Below are 25186 nucleotides of genomic sequence, written 5' to 3' on the forward strand. Positions count from 1 at the left end.
GATAAAATTTTGTATTCTTTCTCTACTGAGTATTTAACCATTTGGTTCAGCTTTATGCATATAGAAGCCATGATTGTGATTGTATTCTAATTTTTATGAGTCTTTTTGTTTGTTTTTCCATCTGGTAGGGTAAATCTTACCCTTTTAAAGGTCCGTTCCCACCTATGTGGAATCCTTTGGCCTATCTGGACTACAACAACCTGTGGAGGACCATGGACGAAATGGGAAAGGAGGTATGGCATGAGGACTTGCAGCTGAGCATCTCTGCTCAGCACTGTCTGCAGGAGGGATTGGTGGGTGTGGCAGAGTGCTAAGGAGATGGGAATGCAGGTAAGGAAGCCTGCTCCACCTTGGATGTGGCTGCAGTGGGAGAGAGCAAGGTTGTGGGTAGGTTCTGGTATTCACTAATGATTAGAGCAAATTCAGAAGAGGTCTCCTCGCCGGCTTGCTCTAGAGGCTGCATCACTGGGTCTGCTGTTGTGCCTTCATTTTTCCAGACAGATGAACTTTAGGATTAACGTGTGTGATTTTAGCACTTTCTTTGGCAAGTGCTAAGTAACAATTCGGGGTTCCTGGGTAGAAGGTCATTTCAGGGGTTTTGTAGATTTGCAGCATATGCCTAGCTCCGCTCTCAAATTTAACTCAGTCATTTTAGTTCACGTATTACATTGATTGAGCCACAAGATTTTGAAAAGAGGTCTCTGGTGCTCATGCAGACAAACAGGAGAAGTACAGAATAACCCTTAGCTACTCCACGGCACTGCACAATGCCTTCCTAGGCAAATTTCTTGACTCTAAAAGCGTTCTCCATTAAGTTCACTGTATTTCTTGTCAGGAATGTACAAGCCGAATTACTTCATAAAGATGAAATTGAGTCTGTGATGGAACAACTATTGTGGATAGAACAGAAGATTTTTGGAACAAAAACTTTGGCAATTTTATTGGAAATTGACCAAAAGTCAGTTTGCATTTGCATTATTATATTTCTTTTATTCAGCTTCAAATGTTGTCTGTCTCCTTTATTTGGCTATGCTTTTGCTCTCAACCCAAAGGGATAAGTGTATTTTTTTTAAAAAAATATATGTGTATATGGAAGAATGAATATTGGAAGCCTCCACATGTGTTATTCAGAGAAATAACCAATGTAACAATCCCAGTTTCCTCATTTTAAGCTGAAATCCACCAGTTGACTGTTATTTGTTTTTATACCGCTCATACATTTCCTGAACGTTATATTTTGTCTCCTTAGATTCCCAGTGAAGCTCCATGGAAGGCTCCACATGCAGAAGAATGGGACAAAATGACTATGCAAGATTTCATAGATAAAACTTGCTGGACAAAGTATGAAGTTCTTTGATAAGATATAACAGATTATATTTGTATACCTTGGAGCTCAGCTTCAAGTGCTCGGAAACAGATATAAACTACCACTGGAGTAGAGGTTTTTTTTTTTTTTTTTTTTTTTTTAAAGGAAGAGAAAATCATTTAATAATGAACCACAAGATTTATCAGCATAAATGAGGATATTAGTGCATAGCAGGTTCCACTCTATTTCTGTTGCTTTTTAGAATAAAGTGAAGATAAAGGAAAGTGTACAGTTAGGATGGGAGAGTGTAGATTCTGAAGTCACAGGTTCCACCATCTGTTAGGTATCCTTTCCTTTGCTTGTTAACCATTAAAAGAAACATACTTTGATTGCAGTAGATTTGTGAATCAAACTTCAGGTGAAACAACCTAGAAGTATTTTATGCTGGGCCAGCTGTTTTTGCAAAAGTGCAATGTTGTAAGAGTAACATCCATCTTAGGATGGCACTAAGATCACCATAACACCCACCTTCCTACATTTTAACTGCTGCAATAAATATCGCACAGAAAAACTGAAAATCCTTTCTATATGCATCAAGGTATTTTTTTCTTTCTGTTCACTTTATTTATCAAGGTATTTTTTTCTGTTCACTTTAGTCACTGACTTGGTAAAGAACTGTACGAGGTAGAAAATTGCCACACACTGGTGGTTATTTAATACCTCAGAGCAAACATGAGTACAGTCATATTTTTTTCAAACTCCGTGATGGAATAAGATTTGACATTTTACCTGAAAGTTAATGTAACTGTCAGCCTTCCTTAATTCCAAGATTCTTTTCAGATTTTATATGTGCATCTCAACTTGATCTGCCTGGTTTGTTTGAGATTTGGGCAACGTGCTGTAAAGACTTCCCACCCCGTAAAGTAGTGTTCCAGAAGGGTAATCTTCTACCCTTTCCACTCATCAAAATACTAGACGTATTTGCTTTCGGCTAGAGAACAGCCTGTGTGCTCTTGATGGAAATCAACTGCCATTTCTAGATAAAATACCAGGGGAAATTGGGAAACTGAAATGCTGAAAAGCACTGGGGCAAAATGGCAAAAATGATGAGAATTTGACTATTCTTTGATAGCTTATGCCTGAGAAATGTTTGTAAGTACACATACTAATTCTCCCATTAGACAAAAAGTTTTCTGGATCTGATCATATTTTGCAGCATGTGTTCATGCAGACAAAAAATGATAAATGTGTTCTCCATTATTTCTGCCTGACAAGAATGAAGCCAAAGTGCATTCGTATTTCAGAAAACAGGCCAAAAGTCAAGCTTCCTCAGGGGCAGCTTGGATCTTAGCTTTTTATTGCAACTAGAATTCACATTTTCATCAAGAGCAGATGTTATTTTCTCTGTAGAGATTCAGCTCAGAAAGTTGAAAATCACGTAGTCCGGAGATGTAAGAAATGTAGGAAGAAATGATTGAGAGTGATTTCTCTACTGGCTTTAGTGGTTATTGATTGCCTGGTGATTGGTCAAATATCTATAAAGGTTCAGTCACTGTCAATCACAATACAGTTAAGCTGAGCATCTGCTGCTCCTGTTCTCCTTATCGTTAAAGTCCTCCTCATAGTCCTCCTCATCCAGAGGAAGTGCTTACTTTTAATAGGAAGAACGTTTGTTTCAGTCTTTATTAACACCTTTTCACTGCACCCTGAAAATCTTGGTCAACTGTATACAATATTTTATACAAACTGCCATTTTGCCTGTTCCTAAAATGAAAGCATCAACTGCAGGACACAAAAGGCAAGAATCCTTCCACAGGCCGCTTTTCCATTTCTGTGTTCTTGACCACTGGGTCCGAGACCACCATGTAAAGATTCAGCAACTAAAAGTAGCCTTTTCCTTTTTTGATGGACTTACGTGTGAATTTCTATGTACTGCTTCCTGTCTTAAGGCCTTCCTTCTTTTCTGTTTTCCTCCTTTTCTGCTTCATGATTACATTTCTTTCCTTGGTGTGTTTCTCCTACCTACCAGCCTTGGTGTGTGCCCTCGCTTAATGCAGCAGAAGAGAAGGAAGTGAGAGGGTGCTGATTTTGAATAATTAGTTTAGATTTTAAGCCTATCTTTTAGATGACTGATGTGGGATAATCTATATGCTGTGTGCTTGGGTGAGGGAATGGCATTTGGCAAGCACGGAATGAACAAGGTGAAACCTGGGACCATGTGAGGAGATGGCTGTTCTGGAGTCCAAGGACGATGTGAGAGCCTGTTGCCTTTAATCTTGAGTCTAGCATGACAGAAAACCGTCATTTGCTATCAGTAACAGAAAGTGCAATAAACTTTTGATGGCTCTTATGTCTTCTGCAGTGCTGATTTTTCTGGCTAATTTATATGTCCAGCATTATACAGCACTATTAATATTTTTTTTGGATGGGATTCCCTAAAAATGTTACATAAAAACAATTGATGTTACTCCCTGTTTCAAATGAAATAAAAAAAATCTTTTGCCTTCAACTTCAATGGAAGAAAAAAATTGTTAAAGATGGTCTTTTCCCTGATAGTGATCAAGATTGATGTCTTCTTTTAGCTTTTATATTAGCTGATTTTCTTGTCTTTGGTGCAGGGCTGCCAAGAATTTTGCAACTCTATTTGTGAATGTAGATGTCACTTCTGAACCCCACGAGGTCTCTGCCCTTTGGTTTTTGTGGTACGTGAAGCAGTGCGGGGGGACAACCAGGATATTCTCCACTACCAACGGAGGGCAGGTACTGTTGACCATCACCTTTTGTGGCTTTTGTGAGGCCATGTTTGCACTTGGTTCTTCTGCTTTCTTGTTTGAATTGAAAGCACAGAGACTTCCATGATTTTGACTCAGTAGCAGCCTGAGAACCATTGACTTGCACACTAATAAGGATCTTGCAGCATTGACGTAGAAGTCTGTTCCTGTGTTGAAGGCTTTGGCTGAGGGACCAGTAGATTCTTATTAGTTCCTGACTCTGACTTTCTCTTGCACGCAGGTTAGAATAACTACTTTATTTATCCGCTTGAAAAAAAGAAAATATTGGTTATACTGCTTTCTGTCATGAGGCTGATGAAAGGCTTGCTGCTTTAGAAGCAGTTAATGGGGGCGATTATGCTAACTGCAGGAGAGTGCAGAAAGCTCCAAACTAATATTGCAAATACAGCCCAGAGCTGGATTAGGAAAGACACAAGCTTCCAAGGATCAAAGCTGTTAAGATTTTTGAATCAGTCAGAAGAAAATGGCCACCATTATTTATCTCTGATATTGCTATAAAATGTTTGAAGACTGGTAAATTTGTCCTGATTCTGCATTTCAATAAAGTAAAGGATCAGCTGATGAACTTCTATTGTAGAAGTGTAAATTATACATAACTGAGTATATTAGGAATAATTATGTATTTAGAAATGTAAATTATAGAAATATAAATGCATAAAAATAAAAACACATAAATATATTAGAATATATTAGAATATATTGAAATAAATTAATATATAACTTACTATGAATAATTTAAATATAAATACAGGGTATAAGAATTTCTTTGAATCCTGCTGTATGTTAGAGGTTATTTGAGTTTAAGTTAGATTAGATGTCACTGGGTAGGTTTTTGCTGTGAACTAATTCACTTCTTAATTCAGTTATTTCTCATGAGAGTCAAGGTTCCTATTTCAGATGCACAGGCCTTTACAGGGATAAAGTAACACTCTAAAACATTTAGAATGTTAAGTTCTGCTAACAAGTGTTGCTGATGCACACAAGTCTGTGGAATCCATTTGGAGATCACATGAGAATGGATCTTCTCATGAGATTACTTAGAGACTTAAATTTTGGCTGGTGGTCGCACAAAGGAAGTGCAGAAGTTCACTGAAGGAAAAGTAGTGCGGATACATTTTCCAAGGGAAACTGCCAAACTTCCCCTGAAAGTTTGATAACAGAAAAATGGGATTGCTTTGAAACCTGAGAAAAATGTTTGTCCTGATGCAGATTTTATATGCAGTGATATGCTGATTCTACTTTGAGTTCTCCTTTTCTGTGTTTCAGGAAAGGAAATTTGTTGGAGGTTCTGGCCAAATTAGTGAGAAAATAATGGAGCGATTGGGAGACCGAGTAAAGCTAAGAAAACCAGTGATTCGTATTGACCAGTCAGGAGAAAATGTCATCGTGGAAACCTTAGATCATGACTTATATGAGGTAATGAAACCCTTTACATAAAAGCAAATGCTGTGCTGAGATGCTTGGAAAACTTTAATTTTTCCCTTTTGATTTCTCGGAAATCTTGTAACAAAATGTAAAGGAGATTAAGGCAGCTATGATAAAATGAATATCACATTGTTGTAACTAACACTAAGGGCAGAGCTTTAAAATAGTGTCTGAAAAGCATGGGATAATAAAGTACATGTTCAAAAATTTTCTTCAATAGCATCTCTCCTTTGTGTTCAGTTAGCTTTATAAAGGAAGAACAGTTGTAAGATAAAAATAAAAATGTATCTTACTGGTGATTTTTCTATGAAAAGCATTTCAGGCACTTGCTTTCCAAGTTGTAACAGAGGAGTCCAGACAGAAAGGAGACTAATGGATTCTTGTAACCCAGAAAATCTTCCCACTGGACATTTTTCAAGTGCTGGGTAAATAACAGTTGCCTGTCATCGGAACAGATGATTGTTTATATAATGCCTGTTTGTTGTGTGAGCAGTCTGGATTTTATGAAGGGCCAAAATTGCTTCAGAAGATACACCCCTTCACAGATGTCTGCCAAGATCCTTAAGAGTAATACACTCACCACTTCTTTGTCGTATCTGTATTTGGCTTACTGTGATTTCTTTTCCAGAGCAAATATGTGATCAGTGCCATTCCCCCAGCTCTTGGTTTGAAGATCCATTTCAACCCATCTTTGCCTCCGATGAGAAATCAGTTGATCAACCGAATCCCCATGGGCTCAGTCATCAAGTGCATTGTGTACTACAAGGAAACTTTCTGGAGGAAAAAAGGTATTGAGTTTTAACAGAAACTCAATAACAGGAGTCTCAGAGTCTCTCTACCCCTACTATCCTTTAACAGGATAGAGAGAGGGGAAGAGTACATAGTAACAGAGCACACTCTATTTTTAAGGGATGCCAGACCTTAAAATGAGATTTCATTCATTTATATGCCATTCTTGCCTTTCCTTGATCAGGAAACTTGAGAGTCTGTGTGGAAAAAGCGGGTGTGTGGAGAGAAAAAAAAACAGGCATAATGGGAGAGGACAAGACGGGCTTATGTCTGGTCCCTGTTATTTTGGTTGTTTTTTGTTGTCCTCTCCTGTTCTTTCAGTGTCAGCTGGGTATGAGGTGAGGCTCTCCCACTTATACAGGGAGTAAGGTAAAGGTACAAATGAGGTGTGATGGACAGAAGTTTTGTTCTGTCAGTTAGCAGTCTGCAACAAGTCTGCCTTCTGGATACCTTGGGCAGGATTCATTTAGGGTGTTTTCATATAGATATTTCCATCTGGATGTGCAGTCCTGGGTTCCGTTTATATGCTGAATGCTTTCACCTTCCTCTAATCTTGTTTGGAACTTACCTGAATCCAGGAAGACATTAACCATATCTCTTCGCTGGTTAAAGTAAAAGTTCAAGGCCCTGTTATTGACATCTGCATTTGTCTACAAACATCGTTTGCACTTTGTCTGTATGATATTATAGCATCCTCTTTAGTGAGTAAATGATTCTAAGATTTCTGTATCTTGGCATGTTTTGGCCTTTAAGTTTTGAGATGGATTGGAGAAAAGGTAACTCCCACTCCCTGATAAAATTCATAGTTTGCACATTGTGCTTTCAAGAACAATTGTTCTTCTTTGAAGAACATATATTTAGAGCAATGTATAAATATTTTCCCGGGAACACTGCACTTGTAAATCAGTGGACCTGTACAGTCATCTTTCTTTGTCACTTGGTGGAGATGGCTTTGATTCTTTTTTCTTTCTCTTTTTCTGCCTTTTCATACATCTCCATGTTATAATCACAAAATCAGAGAACCATATAGCTTGGGAGGGGCCCCTTAGGTGTCTGGACCAACCTACTGCTCAATGTAGGTCCATTTAGATCAAGTTGTTTATGGCTTTTTCCAAATGAGTTCTGAATATTTCAGACTCTCCAGAGTCTGTTCCTGTGTTTGAATACCTGGTTCCTAACTTCTTTCTTCCACACAATCACCAGATTATTGTGGTACTATGATCATCGAAGATGAGGATGCTGCAATTGGCCTGACACTTGATGATACTAAGCCTGATGGCAGCTTTCCTGCTATAATAGGGTAAGAGACAAAGAAAGTGTCTGAGTAAGATCTCTTTATAGATTCAACAATTTAAATGAAAGACCTGCTCCTTTGAAAGGAAAAACTTTCGCAAAATACACAGTTAAAAGGTTGATATGCTATATGTATGGCGAATATGTTTGTCTTTTTTGCTTCAAAAAAGTTCTCCTTACAATTTATTTTATAAATTTCAAAGTATTTCTCTTCCCTCAAACTTCTGGTTCCTTAAATTAAAATGTGTCTACTAGAATTATTTATTTCTTATTTTATTTTATTTCCAAACAGCCAGGGAATAAGTTCTATCTTCAAAAACTGTTTCATTCCAAGCTTCTCTTCTCAGTGTTATATGTCCGCATGCACTTAATTTAGAGCATCAGAAAACAGCCCATAAAAATCTGCTAAACCAGACTGCAGACTTGTTTCCTATGTGGTGAGTTCTGCAAGCAAGGACCAATGTGAGAGCATAGCACATACACACAGTGGCAAAATGAGTGTTTTGGATAGTGACTCAAAAGCTAGTAACAGTGCTAGGTAATTGGAATTATAAGACATGGAATCATAAGACATTTTAAATAATATAGGTAATAACATAATAAAAGTTAATTGTTTGTTTGTGGTCTTCCTTTCTTGTAGCTTTATTCTGGCTCGAAAGTGTAGAAGATTGACGTACCTCACAAAAGAAGAAAGGTAAAGGTGATTAGGCAAACACTGAAGGCTTGCATAGAGTCTAAGCTTCTGTTTTAAATGATTTGAGCAGGAAAACAAAAATCCCTGTGTCCAAGGAAGTTGTCTGTAACTTTGTGACGATACACAGGAATGCCGCTTTAAGAAAGAAGCTCCCTTGTTTGTTCTAGTAAGAATTACATGGAGTTGTCTTCTACACTGGCAGCAATCATTGCATCTAGTCCCTGCACTTTGGAACTTCCCTGGACCAGGTTTTCAATTTCCAACAGGGTTGATGGCTGCTAAGGTCACTTTTTATAGAAAGGGTCTGGTGTCAGCCTCATTACCACACTGCTGCCCCTCTGGTCGGTCTCCTGCAGGTGCACTGAGCACTTTGAAAGCCTGCCAGGGGGGACAAGCTTGCACACTGCCTTGATTTTGCTAATCATCCTAAGTCAGGCCCCTAGAGGTCTTTTCTGACTTTGCAGCCTTGATTGTAGGTGCACGAAAGAGATCATAACATCCTGGAGGGGTCAAAAAGCTGTCACCACCTCAGTTGCAGAAAAAAACAGTCTTCAACCACAGATGAAGTTTTATTCTACTGACTTGTTAAAACACATTCATGCAGACACTACTGCTCTTTCCTTTATTATTAACATAAGATTGGGAGTAATGAGTTTTGGCCTCTCGTAGATCAGATTCACATCATCTGATCAAATTAAAAGCTGTAAGTGGAGAGTGAAAATATGATATCCATATTTTAACATGGATTAAATACATTTTTATTTAAAACATGTCACAAGGAATTCTGAGTGTCCAACTAAACATTTTTATAGTGATAGCTAGCCTAGGTGGAAAAGTTTTTTGTCATCTCAGAATTAGCTTTGCAGGTAGCCCTGCAGTCTGTGGATAATGGGCCTAAATGGGTCTGTTAATATCCCAGTATCTTGAAATGGGAGAGATTCCAGAGAAAACCAGAGCACTCTGATCCACAGAGTTCCTTCAATGTTGGCAGAAATGGATAAAGCAGCCTCTCTTTCAGCATTTAGACTTTGTCAGTCGCTTCCTGGGAGGGTCTCCAAAAAACACAGAAGGTATCCTGAAATCTTGTGCATCCAACATCTCAAGCCAGCATAAAGACCAAATGGCATCTCTGTGCCAACATACAAAATGTATCTGGGCATCAGCGGGATTTAAGAACAACTTCTGTTTCTGTGAAATGAAGGGATGCCATACCTATTTTTAAGGCACCGTGGAAGACAAGCTGCTTTTATGTGGGTGTTGAAAACATCAGCATGATTATCTGACTCTGCTGTTGCTTATAGTTAGTTTTAAAGTGAAGGATTTTGAACGCTCATTTTTTTGAGGCATAAACCTTAGACTGTGAAAATCTTTTTTGGTAAGGAATGTTATAAATTATACTTGGGTTGATGCCTGATAGATGTACCCCAGTCTAGGGGCTGGAGGTGCTGCTCTGAATCCTGTGTTCCTTGTCCCAGCCTGCTAAGCTAGGAGTGTGCTGGATTAAACTACAGTTCCTTCCCTGTACACAAGTATGAGTGTCCTTCCAGGGGAAACTGGGGTCCAGGAAAAGGAGGAGCGTGAACCTGAATGTTATCCCTGTGTATACGCAGGATGCATCCAGTTTATGTGGCTTAGATAAGGGCGATGATGTTTGCAGGGCGGAATCTCTTCTGACTGCAACCAATGGGATCCTGGGGTGCATTAAGAAGAGCATCTCCGGCAGATCGAGGGAGGTGATCCTGCCCCTCTACTCAGTCCTGGTGAGGCCACATCTGGAGTATTGTGTCCAGTTCTGGGCTCCACAGTACAAGAGGGATGTGGAGCTGCTGGAGAGAGTCCAGCGCAGGGCTACGAGGATGATCAGGGGCCTGGAACATCTGCCCTATGAGGAGAGGCTGAGGGAGCTGGGCCTGTTCAGCCTGGAGAAGAGAAGGCTGAGAGGGGATCTGATCAGTGTCTATAAGTACCTCAAGGGAGGCAGTGAGGAGGATGGTGCTGGTCTCTTTTCAGTGGTGGCCACTGATAGGACTAGAGGAAATGGCCACAAACTGAAGCACCAGAAGTTCCACAGGAACTTAAGGAAAAATTTCTTAACAGTGAGGGTGACAGAGCACTGGAACAGGCTGCCCAGAGAGGTTGTGGAGTCTCCTTCTCTGGAGATCTTCAAAACCCGCTTGGACGCAGTCCTGTGCCACGTGCTCTAGGTGACCCTGCGTGTGCAGGGGTGTTGGACTAGATGACCTCTAGAGGTCCCTTCCAACCCTAAGCATTCTATGATTCAATGATTCTAGTGTCAGCCTGTAGAGGAGCAGGGTGGAACAGCTCTCTGGCGAAATGTTGGGCTCTCCCTTTATCACGTTATCAACAAAGGGTGCAGTCTTCAACAGTTCTTGTGTATGAGGAGTGAGATCTAGAGTTTGTGGCAGCTATTACAAATCATTGTCCAGAACAACAGCTACAAGAGGAGATGGAAACTATTTTGCAACCTGACTCAGACTTAAGGGAGTGAAACCCACCTCTGCCTTCTGTCTGGTATTCCCAGGGCAGAAACCAATGAGTAATTGGAGTGCTTAGATAAGGCACAGTTGTGCAATGGAGGTGGCAGCTGCATGCACTCTTGTGCCATTCCTGAGGCTCTTTAGAGGTCATGTGCAACTCACACCTGCAGAAAGGGCAGGGTGCAGGCAGATGTCAAGGGATGCTCCCGCCCTCCTCATGGGGCTAAGAGGAGCAGAAGTATTGCAAGGTGATGCTCATCTTCCCATGAGCTCCATGGTGTGACCATCCTGCCAGAAAGCCCAAGGTGGTGCCGTTTGTGAGGGGCAGCAGGGCATTTTGCTGGAAAGCGCTGTTGAAATTGCTCCATTTGGTTCAGACACCATGGGAGTGCTGGCAATCCGCAGGGCACAGAGGCTACTGCTTAGAGGGAGGACCTTTGGGTATGGCTGAGCTCCTGCAGAGGTGTGCTGCCTCATACTAGAGCATATGGTTCCCTGGTATATTTATGTAGCTCTAAGTGTAGCCTATACAACTACAAAGTTGTGACTGATGTATTTCTGCTGTGCCTTGTGCCCTGCATAACCACCTGTGCAGCACAGGATGTCCTTCCAAAAATAAATCAAATTAAAGTCTTTCTGGGGTTGTGTTTGCATGTTTGCTTTTCATAATTGTTAACTGTTGTTTCGTCTTCATCTTGGTCTGTTTGAGAAGTAGTGCAGTGCAGCTAACAGTAAACAGAAAGACCCAACAGCCTGGAGGAACAAACTTAATTGCATTCAGAGTTCGATACACAGTAAAGTATGTTCTTGGATCTGTAGTCTCATACACTAAAGCAGGATGAGATTTTATAGATATATACAGTAGCGATTCTCTGTGAGCCTCAGGCTGTCAATACCTGTGTCTTTGTAGGAACAAATCGTAATTTAGGCTATCTTTCAAGAGAAAAAGTACAAAGCTTCACTTCTTTTTTGTTTCCTAACAGCCTAGAAGACCTTTGGGTAAGAGTGTAGGCAGCTAAAGGTGTGTTGAGGGGATGGCTTGCATAACTAGCACTTCTACAACACAAGATTTTATTGTATAATAGAGTTGTTTCTAAAGTGATCTGTTCCAGAGCAATTAGGACAGATACTGAAGGACTTGGAACCTCAAGCTTAAGCAGATATTAATACTTGTTCTCTCAAAATGAGAGCATATTAGCAACATTTTGTTTCCTCTTTCCTTCCAGTGAAATCTTTGTTGCTTCTCTTCTTTCAGGAAGAAGCAGCTGTGTGAGCTCTATGCAAGGGTTCTGGGATCAGAGGACGCTTTACATGTAAGAACAAAATGTTAACCACAGTGTCTCTTGCCAGGCTTGTTGAAATGGGGAATGGCAGAGTGGAAGACACTTGTGTTCTGGCACAGGGCTCCCTAGCATTTTGGAAAGGTACCTGCTGCTGGGATGCTTGTGGTTTTCTGTAGAGGAGCACAGAGGATGTTGTGGCAAATCTCATGTTATATTTGACAGTGAGAACCATCTTATGAAGCAATTAAAAACACAGACTTGGTATTCCAGCTTCAGTGCTGAGGGTGACATTTGCAGTGGTTACTACTACGCCGTAAAATCTCAGTTGTCTTCAGATGCAACAGGCTTGTCGTTCCCTACCAGTCTGTGTGCAGCAAGAGAAGTTTCTTCTCTTGCTAATTGCTGAGATCCATTGCTGCACGTTTTTCTTTTTGTCTTCACTTGTCTTCCCTGTAGTGGTAAATAATTGACAGGATTTGTGGGTTGTCACACTTGATTTATGTTATCAATGTCCATTATCCTTTAAGGGCAATTTAAAGTGAGTTAAATGTTGTAGGTGTGAGTTTTACTGCTATATTTAAAATGACCTATGTAAGTGCCATACTTTGCATTTTTAAACAATATGTGTTTATATCCAGTGTGTATATTATGAGTATTACAACTGTTTACATGAGAGGTTAACTTCATTTTACATGGTTCAAAGCATAAACTTATGTGACAGATTGAGGATTTTTTTCCTACAGTCTTCATATTAACTTGTTTACAAAAAAGTAGCTAGCTGTGTCTAAAATTAAGATTTATTATGTCTGATCCGTGCTGCATTAAGAAACTTGTTAAGTGTTGATCTTGTCAGGCATAGTCACACAACAAATCGTAAGTTATTCTTCACTACTGTCTACTCAGTTCTTTTGTTAGTTTCCTTAGGATTTTGTTCTGTGTTTGAGTGAATTAATCTCTTTTGACAGCCAGTGCATTATGAAGAGAAGAACTGGTGTGAAGAGCAGTATTCTGGAGGGTGCTACACAGCATACTTCCCACCAGGCGTAATGACTCAGTATGGAAGGTACAATGTCTAATAATGGTGGACTTCAGCGTAGTAAGATAAGACCAAGTTAATAAACAACCTCAGAAAGAGTCATAAATCTTATGTCGTTCTACTGGCATTATGCTTTTAGAATCACCGGGTTTTTTTTTTTTTTAAATAGATATAATAACTTATCAATTGTCTCCACTGCGCTTTATGATGGATGAGAGCAGTAACATTGGGGTTATTTTTCCACTTCTGTTATTCTGTGAATGCAACCAACTGGATTCTTGAAAGGGAGTTTTTGTAACCTATTTGCAAAACAGGCTTTTGGTATTTGAGATCAGTGTTACCATTTCCAGCACATCTTTAATTGGTCTTTAGTAAATCCTGATAGAGAGCTAAGTCCTGACAGTTATGAATTAGTCCTGAACTAAGTCCATTGACAGTTATCTGGACTCTCTGGACTGTTCCTTCTAGCAGATAAAGTTTACTTCGTTAGTCGGTGTGCCATTGTCTAAAGGACCTCTCGGGCATATGTTTTTCATGAAAATTGGATTTACCAAGAAGAAAAAAGCTTTACTGATCAGGTTGTCTTAATACTTTTTAATGTAGTGCTACAGACCTCCTTGGAGTTTAAGTCCACAATTAGTCCACAATTTAGAAAGAACTGAGAGCAGTAAAGCAGCTGTAATAAAGAACATACAGATGCCTTACTTCTTAAGGTAATTCTTATGATACTAGTTGTTGCAACTTGTGTCAAAAATACACCACGGTACAAGACAATGAAGAGTAAAAGAGAAAACAACCCCATTTTTTTTTCTCGTTACTTAGATATCATGGGACTGTACTTTAGGATGCTGTACTGTGGAGCCTAGGATGCCCGTGACGATTGGCATTGATCTTTGGGATGCTTGCTAAAATAAGTTACTATCTTTAAGTGCTCATTATTATTTGAAACACTCTTATTCTGGGGATTTTAGTCATCCTTCTTGACGTGGATTGTGTGACTTCTTGCTTGTCTCTCTCCAGGATTCTTCGGCAGCCCTTTGACAGGGTCTATTTTGCTGGCACGGAGACAGCTACTGAATGGAGCGGATACATGGAGGGGGCTGTACAAGCTGGAGAGAGAGCAGCCAGAGAGGTACCGGCCAAAACAAAAGGCACTGTCAAGTATCCTGTGTAAACTGGCTAGAGGCCAAGTGGGGACTGAGTGTTTCCAGCTTTTGGCGTTCTAAAATCTTGATGCAAATACCTGAAAAGGCAATAGGCTTCTAAAAGGATTAAGGTTTCGCATTTAGGTTTGGAATATTTAGGCTGTGCTCTGGCTTTTTTGTCAAAGTCTTCTCCGTTTCCTGGAATCACGTCCTTTTTTGTTCTTTAATGGGAAGATTCTCACCTAGCCATTTTTTTGCCCCAGAAATCAGTATATTTTATTAGTCATACGGAGAGGTCATGGCAGTTAGCTTTATTCGTAACAGCTCCGTTCTGCTGATATGGAGACCAAGCAAGTTCCTTCCTTAAATGTTTCTGAGCATTACCATTGGGTTATTGTCTTTGTATATATAGTTCTTACACAAAAACTTAAATATCTTGCTTGATAGGACTAGAAAGGCTAGTTCCTCAAATACATTTTGTAAATGTTTCTGGAGCAGCAAGAGAAATCTCTTAGGTCTGCTGTGCAAGCCTAAGCAGAGCATTTGGCAAATGAGCTTGACTGGTAGAAAAAAAGTGTTGTTTTCCTTTTTGCTCATTTATTTCTGAGAGTTAATAGTCTAATGTAGGGATGCTTCTCACTGTTTTTAGATAGAAGACTTAACAACATTTCTGAATCTTGTCTAAAATAAAAGCTCATCTTAAAAGAATGAAAACCTACTTAAATCTACAAGGAACTGAAATATGAAAGAAAAAAAATCCCAACAGTGTCATATTCATTTTATTTCACCTAAAAATCGTCTTTAAAAATTAACTTCATTAAAATACATCATTTAAAAGAATTCATCATTATTATCGTTTCAGATAATATTTATTTTCCTCTTCATCTCCAAGATCTTTAATGCTAAAGTAGTTACTTTCACATTGTGAAGGTTTTATTTTTAATATACTTTTTATCTGGCTGAAAATGAGGTTCTGTCATCCCTCACAGGCTCCTGTTCCTCTTCCTACACCACGGTAAAATTTGCAGAACAAATGACTCCTGGCTTCACATATACGCTGCCCATTCAATAGCTATGTGATACACACCTCTCTCTTCTAGTTTTACACTTTTGTTTAAGTGTACTTTTAGACATTCTCATATTACTTCTTTATCCCATTTCTGACATCTAATATTCACTGAATAATTTATCATGGAGAGGGTTTTCTTTTTTATTTCTTTCTTTTTTTTTGGCACTTTCCTCTAAGAGGGGAGTTTTTGCTTTCCTTGACAAGTAACTTACTAAGTATCAGGTCTCCCCAGAAATGACTTGTGCAAAGATCGAGTTTTCTTTAAAATTCAAACACAGATTTATTTGTCTAGTTGTCTTAATGAAGACAGTAACATTGTAAACAAAAATCGGAACCCAAACCTTTTCTGCTTTACGGGAATGAATGAAGTGTTATTTATTTCAGATACTGTTTGCTATGGGGAAAATCCCAGACAGTGAAATTTGGAAGCCAGAGCCTGAATCAACGGTAAGTCTTTCTGTAGTTTAAATGGATTGTTTTTTCTTTAATGCTGCTGGTGGGATAAAATTCTGTTAGCTTGTTTTCAGTTAGGTTCTCTAAACCAAAACCACCGTAATCTTTCCCTTTCCCACCAAAACTACCCCTTCTCAAACAGAAGCATGAAGGAAGCCCAGAGAGGGCACGCATCTACTGAATCACTAACAGGGAATCAAAAAGAATTGTACTTTTTAACCAGTCTGTGAATGTTATTCATATGCCTCTTCCTCATCCTTCTAAATGAAAAGAAAATTTTGAGGCCTTGTGCTTTTTGATAATATGAACTGTTTCGACCCTTTTATTCTTTTTTTTCTTTTTTTTTTTTTCTGCTGCACGATATTTACATTTATGTTACCTTAGTAATGGATTCCCTCCCTCCAGGATGTGCCAGCTCTGCCCATCACTACAACCTTTTGGGAGAGGAACTTGCCATCTATACCGGGACTGATAAAGCTGATTGGATTTTCCACTTTCTTCACCTCTTTGGCAGCCGCGGGGCTATTTGCCTACAAAAAAGGACTTCTGGTTCGAAACTGAAAAAAAGGTGCCAAACAAAGCCTCACACTTTGTGTTTTCTTTTTTTAGAGGGTTTTTTTTTTTTTTTTCTGGCGTGTACTTCCGTATCTCCAGAATGAGTTCGTGGCTGGAGAAGAGGAGAAAAGAGTAGAGAGAAGATGCTAGAAGGGAGGTATAAGTAAAGGGGATCTAGACTGAAAAAGAACCCCTTGAACCCAGGTGTACTTCTAACTTCTTTTGGTTGTTGGATTTCTAGGAAACCCTGTCAAGCATTATCATCTTGCGGTTTTTAATCCATATCTCAGAACAGAAGTGACAAAATACCTCAATAAAGCCTGTTCTGTTGTGATTTCCAGCCGTTTTTACACTTGCATCAGAAAAGACCCTGGTATTAATAGTCTTCATAGCCATGTCCATATCTAGCTATAAACAAAGCATTTCTGCCCATTGTCTCTGTTTGAGAAAAGGAGTGATGGATTAGTTCATGCAAGTTACTGGTGGAGATCTTTCAATTTTTTTTACCCAAAATATCTGAAACCCAGGCAGCACTTAAAGAACAGGTGAGGATACCTTTTGAAATGTTGATCTAAATTTATCCATCTGAAGCCTGCAAGTATGCCCATAGTTTATTAGCATCTCCAGTGGCATAGTTGTCCCACAATGAGTTAAAGAAAATGTCTTTACTGTCTTTGACAATGGGGTTGAATTTCAGGCTCCCCAGCTGCGCTCATGCTGCCTGCAAGGGCAGAGCTCAAGTGTCCCTGTGTCAGATCTGATCTTCCCTGCCTAGGGAACTGACAGGCTCCAGGCTGCAGCCAGTGGGTAAAGCAATAGGGCTGGTCAGGGTGACGGGCTCACGTGTGAACTGGGAGCCTTGTGCTAATATGAGGCTGCACATGCAGCTTTTGGAACATTTTTTACCATGTCCAGTGCCTCCATGGCTCTACAGTTTTACCTCCTTAAGTTGCTGAAAGATATCAGGAAAATAAATTAACCTCTGCTTACCCCAGGAAGCTGTAACGTAGGCCATAAAATCTCCTTTGCATCATTTTCTTATCTCTTTCTTTCATTTACTTAGCTATAGACTTTGAACACCTTGAGGCAGGTACCCTTGCCTGGCAGGGCACAATGGGCTTGAAAATGTATCTTTAGCGTGATAAGTAGTAACTTTATCTATGTCTCAACACTTGCTTAGTGCTGAACACAGCTTAATTCAGCACCTTGATTCAGAACTTCCATCTTTCCTACCAACAAGATCGATGTGATTAGTACTTCCAGCTCAGCCTGCTGGGCAGTGTTGTGCTGACTGTGCACCTTTGGTAGCCTGTCAAGGGTATAAATGACTGGGAGTCAAACAGAACCATGGGTAGGATAGTCATCTACAGCTGCTTTTGCCCTCCCGGGTTTGGTGTCTTTCAAACAGCATAAAACAAACAAAAAATCTCCCCCAAACTTAGGTGCCTGGCTGCAAGCATCACTGAAACGTTTTTCTAGATCATTCTGCTGTTTTATACCTGCAAGGCATGACAGGAAGTCACAGGTATAACCGAGGGCAGAGTTGGTCGAGTGCACGTAGAGTTTGAGAAGATTTGCAAAGCTGGAATTTTCCTGAGCCTGTCTGCTGCACTTTTTGTCTTCAGCCGGTCATGATTTATATATAAAGAAATTACACTGAGCGGTTATAACAAACAAACAAAAATATTAATATAACAATATATTCAGTGGCTGGGTTGAACAGATGGTAGAGGAATTGTATCATCACTCTCATGCAGACTTTTGGGGCTAGTGTCTGATCTCCTTGTTCAGGCTGAGTAGCACTTTACTCTCCAAATGGTCCCATGGAAATCTGCTGAAGTACTTATAAAACTAGTATTTGTGGGCAGTGCATCAGGTTGTAGCCCTTAGATTTCATTCTTTTAAACTTGATGTGCCAATTAAAAATCTTTCCGTAGCAGCAGTTTGGGTTTTATCACAACAGAGTATCCTCGTAACAGCCTTTTAAAATGCATCAGGGAACTTTTCAGACATAAAGATCCTTAAGTGAGAAGAAGGGTGCGTAGAGCCTTTTTCATTATATCACACAGATCAGTAATTCGACTACCCTAAGATACATCTGAAGTGCTTGTGCGTGATCTTTCTCTGTGATTTATGTCTCGAAAGAACTGAGAACACAAACCTGAATGGGAACTGTACAAGCTCAGAGCTATTGCATTTTAGGTAATTCTCAGGACAAAAATAGACATAAGAACCTAAATTTGGGAAGAGTTTAGACTTTTAGTCTAATATTTGTAGATTTTAGGCAGTGAATACATACTTATGTAGTACATATGCACGTATAAAGACCTGCAGCGTTTGCAGGATGACTTCCCTTCCAAAACTACTTGAATTTCAACTCCCACTTCTGCAGGTTTGGAAAGGGGAGCAAACCCTTGAGACTGATAAAGACAGGTTGCTTTTATTCATGTCTGAAATGTATCTGTCTTTGTATCTTTTGCTCCTGAATCTGGAAGAGGTTTTTTTTTTGTTTTTTTCGAGTTCAACAAGAAAATGCTCTGTGCCAAAGGAGAAAACTAAGGAAAAAACAAATTTAACACAAATAGCTGACTCATAAGCAGAGCTTTTCATTATTTTTTTCAAAGATTTTAGCTTTTTTTGCAGACTCCCTAAGCATTAGGAATTCTCTACGGCAGTGTCTCATTAGGATTATGCTGTGGAGTCTATGACCACTGTGATTAAAAGCAAGTGTTTGTTCTTGTTTTCTCGATGTCTTTCAAATAAAAGGAAAATAAGACACTTTTTGTATGTGTATGCCAGTGTTCTGAGAGAACTGATGAATGTAGGTGGATAATTCAAAATACTCTCCTGTGGGTAAAGGAAATTGTTAGCACTGATTTACTTTTAAAAATAATTTAATAGTGAACCTTCAAAGAGCTAAATTTGATCAGATTTAACAGGTATTCAGCAGTGCCCTATTCATAAATGACTAACATGTTTGATGAGAAATCGACTGTCATGAAAAAATCCATCTGTTTTCCAACTTCAAAAAATGCATTATAGAAACAACCATGGAAATAATCTTATTTTTCTGTTATTAATTGATTGCGTAATCATGTATATTTCTAAAGATCTTAGTTTGCTATAAAAAGTGTTTCACTTGCTTGTACACTGTTCCAATAGCAATTATATATTGCAGAAAATGTCAGGTCTTATTGTGAAAATCTGTGTTAACCAAAGTACTTGAGAGCTACTTGTGCAAACTACTCAAAAATAACAAGGGAGGAAGCATTGGGTAGGTCAGCCCAACGTACTCATGTTGTTCCTTAAATCGCACTTTTTTTCTCAATGCAGATATTGATTCCAAATAGCACATTCACTGTCAGTAAGACACATGAATTACACTTAAATTTACATGCAAGTGTTGTCCATAATCGGATCAGAAGGCAAGAGGCTTTTATTGAATAATCTTGCTGCTTCTTCAGTAAGACTATGATGTTACTTAGGTAAGCTTTACCTAAGTACAAAAAGTCTTAATATCTGGAAGTTTTTTTGTTTGTTTGAGATACGAAAGAAAGTTATATTTGAGGAGGAAGGAATTTAATGTCCTACCAGGCTGCTTTGGTACAAAAGGGAGTCGGAATTAAATGACAACACAACTACCAGGATTTTCAGTCAAGAACCAAACGCACTTAAAATGCAGATTGCAAGTGCCCACAAATACACTTTCAAACAGACTAACATTCCATTTTGTATCTCTGCTTTAAGACCACCTTGGTTTCACAGTCTGTAGTCTGTTCTTCAATAGAGATAAAAACAAGATGGCCAAAGTGGTCTTGCTTTCAGAGGATCTCTACAATTGAATCATTTATGTGCTGTCATAGATTGCAGCTTCTAGTGTGTGTCCCGTGTACAAGTACCGGTCCGTGTAAAGTGGTGCCTGCCTCTGTGCTTTGGAAAAAGAAATGTGACTTCACTTGGCAAGAATATATATGCTGTGTGCGTGATTAATTTGTGCCTTTTATAACTGTAGCTTTTTCTCAAGTGCCTCTGTGGTGACTGTCTCCCTTGTTTTTCTTCATAAGTTCCCTTTTCAAGGCTCTGCAGATATTTTTATCTGACAGCTGTGAACCTTTTTTTAACCTTAATTAGAATCAATAAATATTGTCATGTCATAATATTGTTTGAGACTTTTCTTCTGTGAATGTAAAACCTCCTTTTTGATTTGGTTGTGATAGTGAGTATTATTTAGTAACACAACATCTCACATTTCTTACTGACACCTGGTGAAAATGTTGAGCTTTTCTCCCTAAACAAACACAGCTCTGTAAAGAAAAAAAAAAGTATACTCAGCAATAATTCTTTTTAACATATAGATGACCAATTGTCTTAACTGTAGGAAATTATTATTATTAACAGTAGTAGTAGTAGGCTTAGAGTATGTGAACATGTGGAAGAAACATTCCTTGTACAGTGTAAACATATGACACCCGAAAGGAAAGAGACAGTATCATCGACCCATTTTCATCCAGCAGCTCTGTGTCAGTGCTAGAAATATAATCCACCCCTTTCTAGTCCCAGTGCAGCGTCTCATTTCACAGAACATGCATGGAGGAGGACAGCTGGGTTTTTTTTGTCTAGTTGCTGGAATCAAGGGTGCTACATGGCAGTAATTGAAAAACATATGTGACCTTGGGAAGGGATGTGTTTCGCACAAGCACAGGTTCTGAATACCAGAAACACCCTAACCATCCATATAAAAAAATGGATCAAAACCATACAGTACACTTTCTATAAACTCAACTTGCACTATTATTTACAAGTTATAAAGGAATATAAATACTATGAAGTGAATATCCTCAGCTAATCCTTTTAGGCTCTGTATGTCCTCTAGGAAACGTGTCCTAGGCAGCAATGCATTTTGAAGGCCTTCAGAACAGCTAACAACAGGTAATACCTCTTAAATGTTACTGTGCTGTGTCAAATTTAAACTAGTTTTTAACCTTTTGCTCAGATATACTCTGTTTCATCCCAGAGGAGATGATTCTCTTTTTACAAAGCTTTCAGAGTACATGTCAAAGAGACTAAGTCAGTTGGGACAGCACATCATTATTCCCAGCAGTCTAGTTCAGATTTGGACACCTTAATGCAGCAAAAATATGTTTTGTATGAAATCTACATTAATGATATGATTCTAAATACTAATGATGTGATTTCCTGAGAAGACAATTAAAAATCCCACTCAGGTGTTTAGAATAGGATAGAGCAGCTATATGTTTGTAAATTGTTCTACTAAATCATCCAAAAACCTACTTTTAGCCTGAGAATTGAGGATCACCTTTCCTCTCAGGTTGTATTATTATACCAATCTACTCTTCTGAAGTAAATCGTGAGCTAAGTTGAAGAACTAAGTTAAGTTTTTGTTCTGGCTCAAGACGGGATTTATTCCCTTCCGACCTGTAGCATTGCCTCAGGAAAAAAAGAAAAAAAGAAAAAAAAAGAAAAAAAAAAAAAAGAAAAAAAAGCCCAAGAAAGATGGGCAAAACTGGTTTCAGAATTTAGTAAAATAGAACAAAATAAAAACAATGCACGCAAATACAGACCTGTGGTGCAGTTCAATATCTATAGAAAACCAGAGTAGGCTTTCTATTTCACTTAGACCACTGCATTAAGGCCCATTTTTTGCCACTTCCCTCGAGTTGCTTACAGGAATGGATTTTTGAGTTTTTTGTGTCCCTGGTTCTCTTTGATTCAGTAAGTGAGAAGAGAGGTTCTTGCTTGGTAGTTCAGCTCATCTAAGACAGGAGGAGTCTCTTGGACATCTCTTTCTCTCTCTCTCTCAGCATTGGAGGATACCTAAACTGACTGTGTTTCTGACTTTAGCCTCTCAGTTACATGCTTCAAATATATGGAATGAACTCAGTTTTGGAGAGCTTTCTAATATGCATGTTCCTCCTGTTCTGCAAAGACAGCGTTGTTATAGCTAGATATTTTCAAAGAACATGTGGTAACTGGACACGCAGAGAGAAATTCAGGAGCCTAAACACAGTTGTCTTGTGTGCCTTTTAGAGATCTGAGGGTACCTTGCCAAGCCTCCAGCTGCTGCTTCAGCAGGTTGCAAGTGTTCCTTAGGCTATGGTCATGTGTCATAAACCAGCCCATGCAGATGGCACAGATAAAGCTTTCAAACAAAATTAGACAGCTTCCACCTCTTATCAAACACTGATGGCAGGTTCTTATATACTTCGTTGGAATGTTAATCTTTGAAGAAATACAAAGGGATGGTGTGAACTTTATTTGGTGCAAGCAAATGCATTGCATGTTAACATGCTGTTACATACCTAATATGCTAATGCATAGCTATTCTTTATGCAGACCAGTCACACAATCATTTTGATTTTCATTGGAGAGAAAAATAAAGGCATTATATCCTATTTAGTAAGAATTTACAAGTTTGCTAGTAGAGCTGGTAGTAGCCGAGTGCTGAATTCTGCTGTAATAACAATACATCACAGTAAGATAGTTTCTAAGTTGATTTAATTTGAATGACTGGTGTGATCAGTAGCAACAAGCTAGGCTAGGAAATGCCTAGTTTGTTAATAGCCAAGCTTATTAATAAAATAGCTAAAGGATGAATTTTAAGTAGCTGCAATTAGGTGTATAAGACTTATTTAAAGGTCTAGTCTGTTGGGTCTTTGCCTGATACAACATTAGCTCATATTTTTTCTGTTCTTCATGGACTTGCTGAAAAGAGGCAAATTCTTTTTGCTGAAAGTTTACTTTAAATTTTTATGTCCATTGCAGGCCCGAGACAGTCTGTCTCACCTGTTTTTAAAGTGCTGTGAAAGATATTTCACCTTTAGAAATGAAGGATTACTAGCTTTTACTGAGGTATGATTTTTGCTATGCATACAAGGAATTCTCCTTTAGTAATTTTTAATCACTCCTTGGTGCAATGACCCTAACAAAGTAATCAATATCTCCAGGTTCTGTAGACTCCTCCCTTCAGCTTGGTGGTAAAAAAGACTCATCCAAATCCGTTCGTCTGATCTAGAGCGGAATGGAAGTGAGCAAATAAAGACCATTCTTATCTGGCCCAGGACATAATGTCACTGAATACAAATAGTAAATCTGTGGGTTCTTGTCAGTGCACTTTCCATAGCAGAGCACAGGCTTGCTGAAGATGCAGTTAAAATAGTCCTACCCAGCAGGACCACCATCAGCTTTGGCTGACTGGGTATGTCAGATAGCTGGGTATGTTCCTGCACTGCGGCCTAATGACATTTGTCACAGCACTCCACTATGCCCTAATGCATAGAAGGGAAGGAAAGGAGAGAAGGAAACCTATTAATAATGCACTGAGGCATCCTTGACAGCTCTCAGGCTGCTCATCCGCAATTTGCATATGCTCAAAGTTGTAAGAAAACACTTTGCACAGCAGTAGTGCATTTAGAAGAAATTACATTATAATTTCAGATGCAGAAACTACCATTCAAGATCTGAGGCAGCGAGATGTCCCATCAGGTTGTGCAGTCATTAGCAAACAATTGAAACGTATGCTTGTACTTAATGAAAATCAAGAGGCAATGTTAAACCAGCCTGCGCATGCCAGTTCAGCCCACAACGGAAGGAAAATATTAAACTAAATAAGAAAGCATCTCATTTCCCAATCATTTCTTCATCAGCTGGAGCTTGGCCAGTTAGAGAGCTTTTTTTAAAGGCGGAGTATTTATTTGAGCCAACACCCCTTTCTATATCTATCTTTGTAAAGCAGAAAGAGGAACTCCCCTTTGCAGGGGAAGGTAGGGCTCGTGTGCCTTCAGGGCTGCACTCGCCCTTCTGTTGCAGCAACTTGCCAAACAGCAAGGAAGACTTAAACTGCCCCTTGGAGAAACTCTCGTGGAGGCGGCACAGAGGTGGTACAAAAAACGTTTCACTGCTCTGATTAATGTCAGCATGTGGTGAATGCTTGCACAAGCATTCGCCATGCACAGAGAGCACAGGGCTAGAGACTGCTTCTCTCTGCATTCTCCAGCAAGACATAAAGGAGCTTGGAGACAGGTGAAAAAGAGGGCTTAAAATCAGTAACTTGTATCCTTTTCCTTTACTGTGTTTCTACCCCAGGACTAGGTATTTTGGGTGCCCATCATGAATTGTAAGAACTACTGCAGAAATACACATGGAGACCTTTCTGAAAAGCAAAATATTAAGCTTTGGCCATGTTTTTCTTTCTGAAGTGATTAAACAATGATATTATGTAGCCAGAAGATGGCACCATTTATTTCAGTGTTCAACACTGCTATGTTGTGCTTCAGTGCAGAAGGGTGGCTGCTTGCCGTGCTGTGTCACAGGAAACCCGTGTCTTAAATAGTAGTCTGCCTTAAAGGGGGACTCTGTTTTTCATACTTCAGCTGGAAACTCTGGACTTAACCAATGGTTTGATTAAAATGATAGTGTTTAGGCTATCCGAGAAGTTTTGATATGGAGGTCTGACCACGGAAGTCCAAACAGCAACACAAGTGATAATTACAGAATCAGAGAAACACAGAGTTGAAAGTGAACTCTGGACACTGTCTAATCCAAATCCCTGTGCAAGCAAGGTCACCTGGAGCATGTGGCCCTGGATCTTGTCCTGACAGCTTTTGAATATCTTCACAACCTCTCTGGGTGACCTGTTCCCATGCTCTGTCACCTTCACAGTAAAGATGTTTTTTTCCCTTATGTTCAGACAGAGCTTCCTATGTTTCAGTTTGTGCCCACTGCTTCTTCTCCTACCACTGCAAAGAGTCAGGTTGCAGCCTCAGATACTTATACACTTGATAAGATTTCCCCCTCAGTTTTCTCTTCTCCAGGCTGAACAGTTCCAGCT

General features: G+C 39.3%; 1 protein-coding gene across 1 annotated transcript in view; it reads left to right on the forward strand.

The window, feature by feature from the left end:
- The window catches only part of LOC104569722 (amine oxidase [flavin-containing] B), a 46379-nt gene extending 29975 nt beyond the window's left edge, over positions 1–16404 (forward strand). The window contains exons 4-15 of the mRNA XM_088530698.1: positions 129–233; positions 1250–1341; positions 3925–4066; positions 5365–5514; positions 6152–6311; positions 7516–7612; positions 8246–8299; positions 12053–12110; positions 13046–13143; positions 14137–14248; positions 15715–15777; positions 16189–16404. Coding sequence (XP_088386824.1) covers positions 129–233; positions 1250–1341; positions 3925–4066; positions 5365–5514; positions 6152–6311; positions 7516–7612; positions 8246–8299; positions 12053–12110; positions 13046–13143; positions 14137–14248; positions 15715–15777; positions 16189–16344 — 1287 coding nt within the window. The 3' untranslated portion in view covers positions 16345–16404. The remainder of the gene's footprint in view (positions 1–128; positions 234–1249; positions 1342–3924; positions 4067–5364; positions 5515–6151; positions 6312–7515; positions 7613–8245; positions 8300–12052; positions 12111–13045; positions 13144–14136; positions 14249–15714; positions 15778–16188) is intronic.
- Positions 16405–25186: the final 8782 nt, after the last annotated feature.

This window comes from Tinamus guttatus, unplaced genomic scaffold, assembly GCF_059628265.1.
Source record: "Tinamus guttatus ecotype Peru unplaced genomic scaffold, ASM5962826v1 Tinamus_guttatus_pri_ptg000384l, whole genome shotgun sequence".
Classification (NCBI taxonomy): domain Eukaryota; kingdom Metazoa; phylum Chordata; class Aves; order Tinamiformes; family Tinamidae; genus Tinamus; species Tinamus guttatus.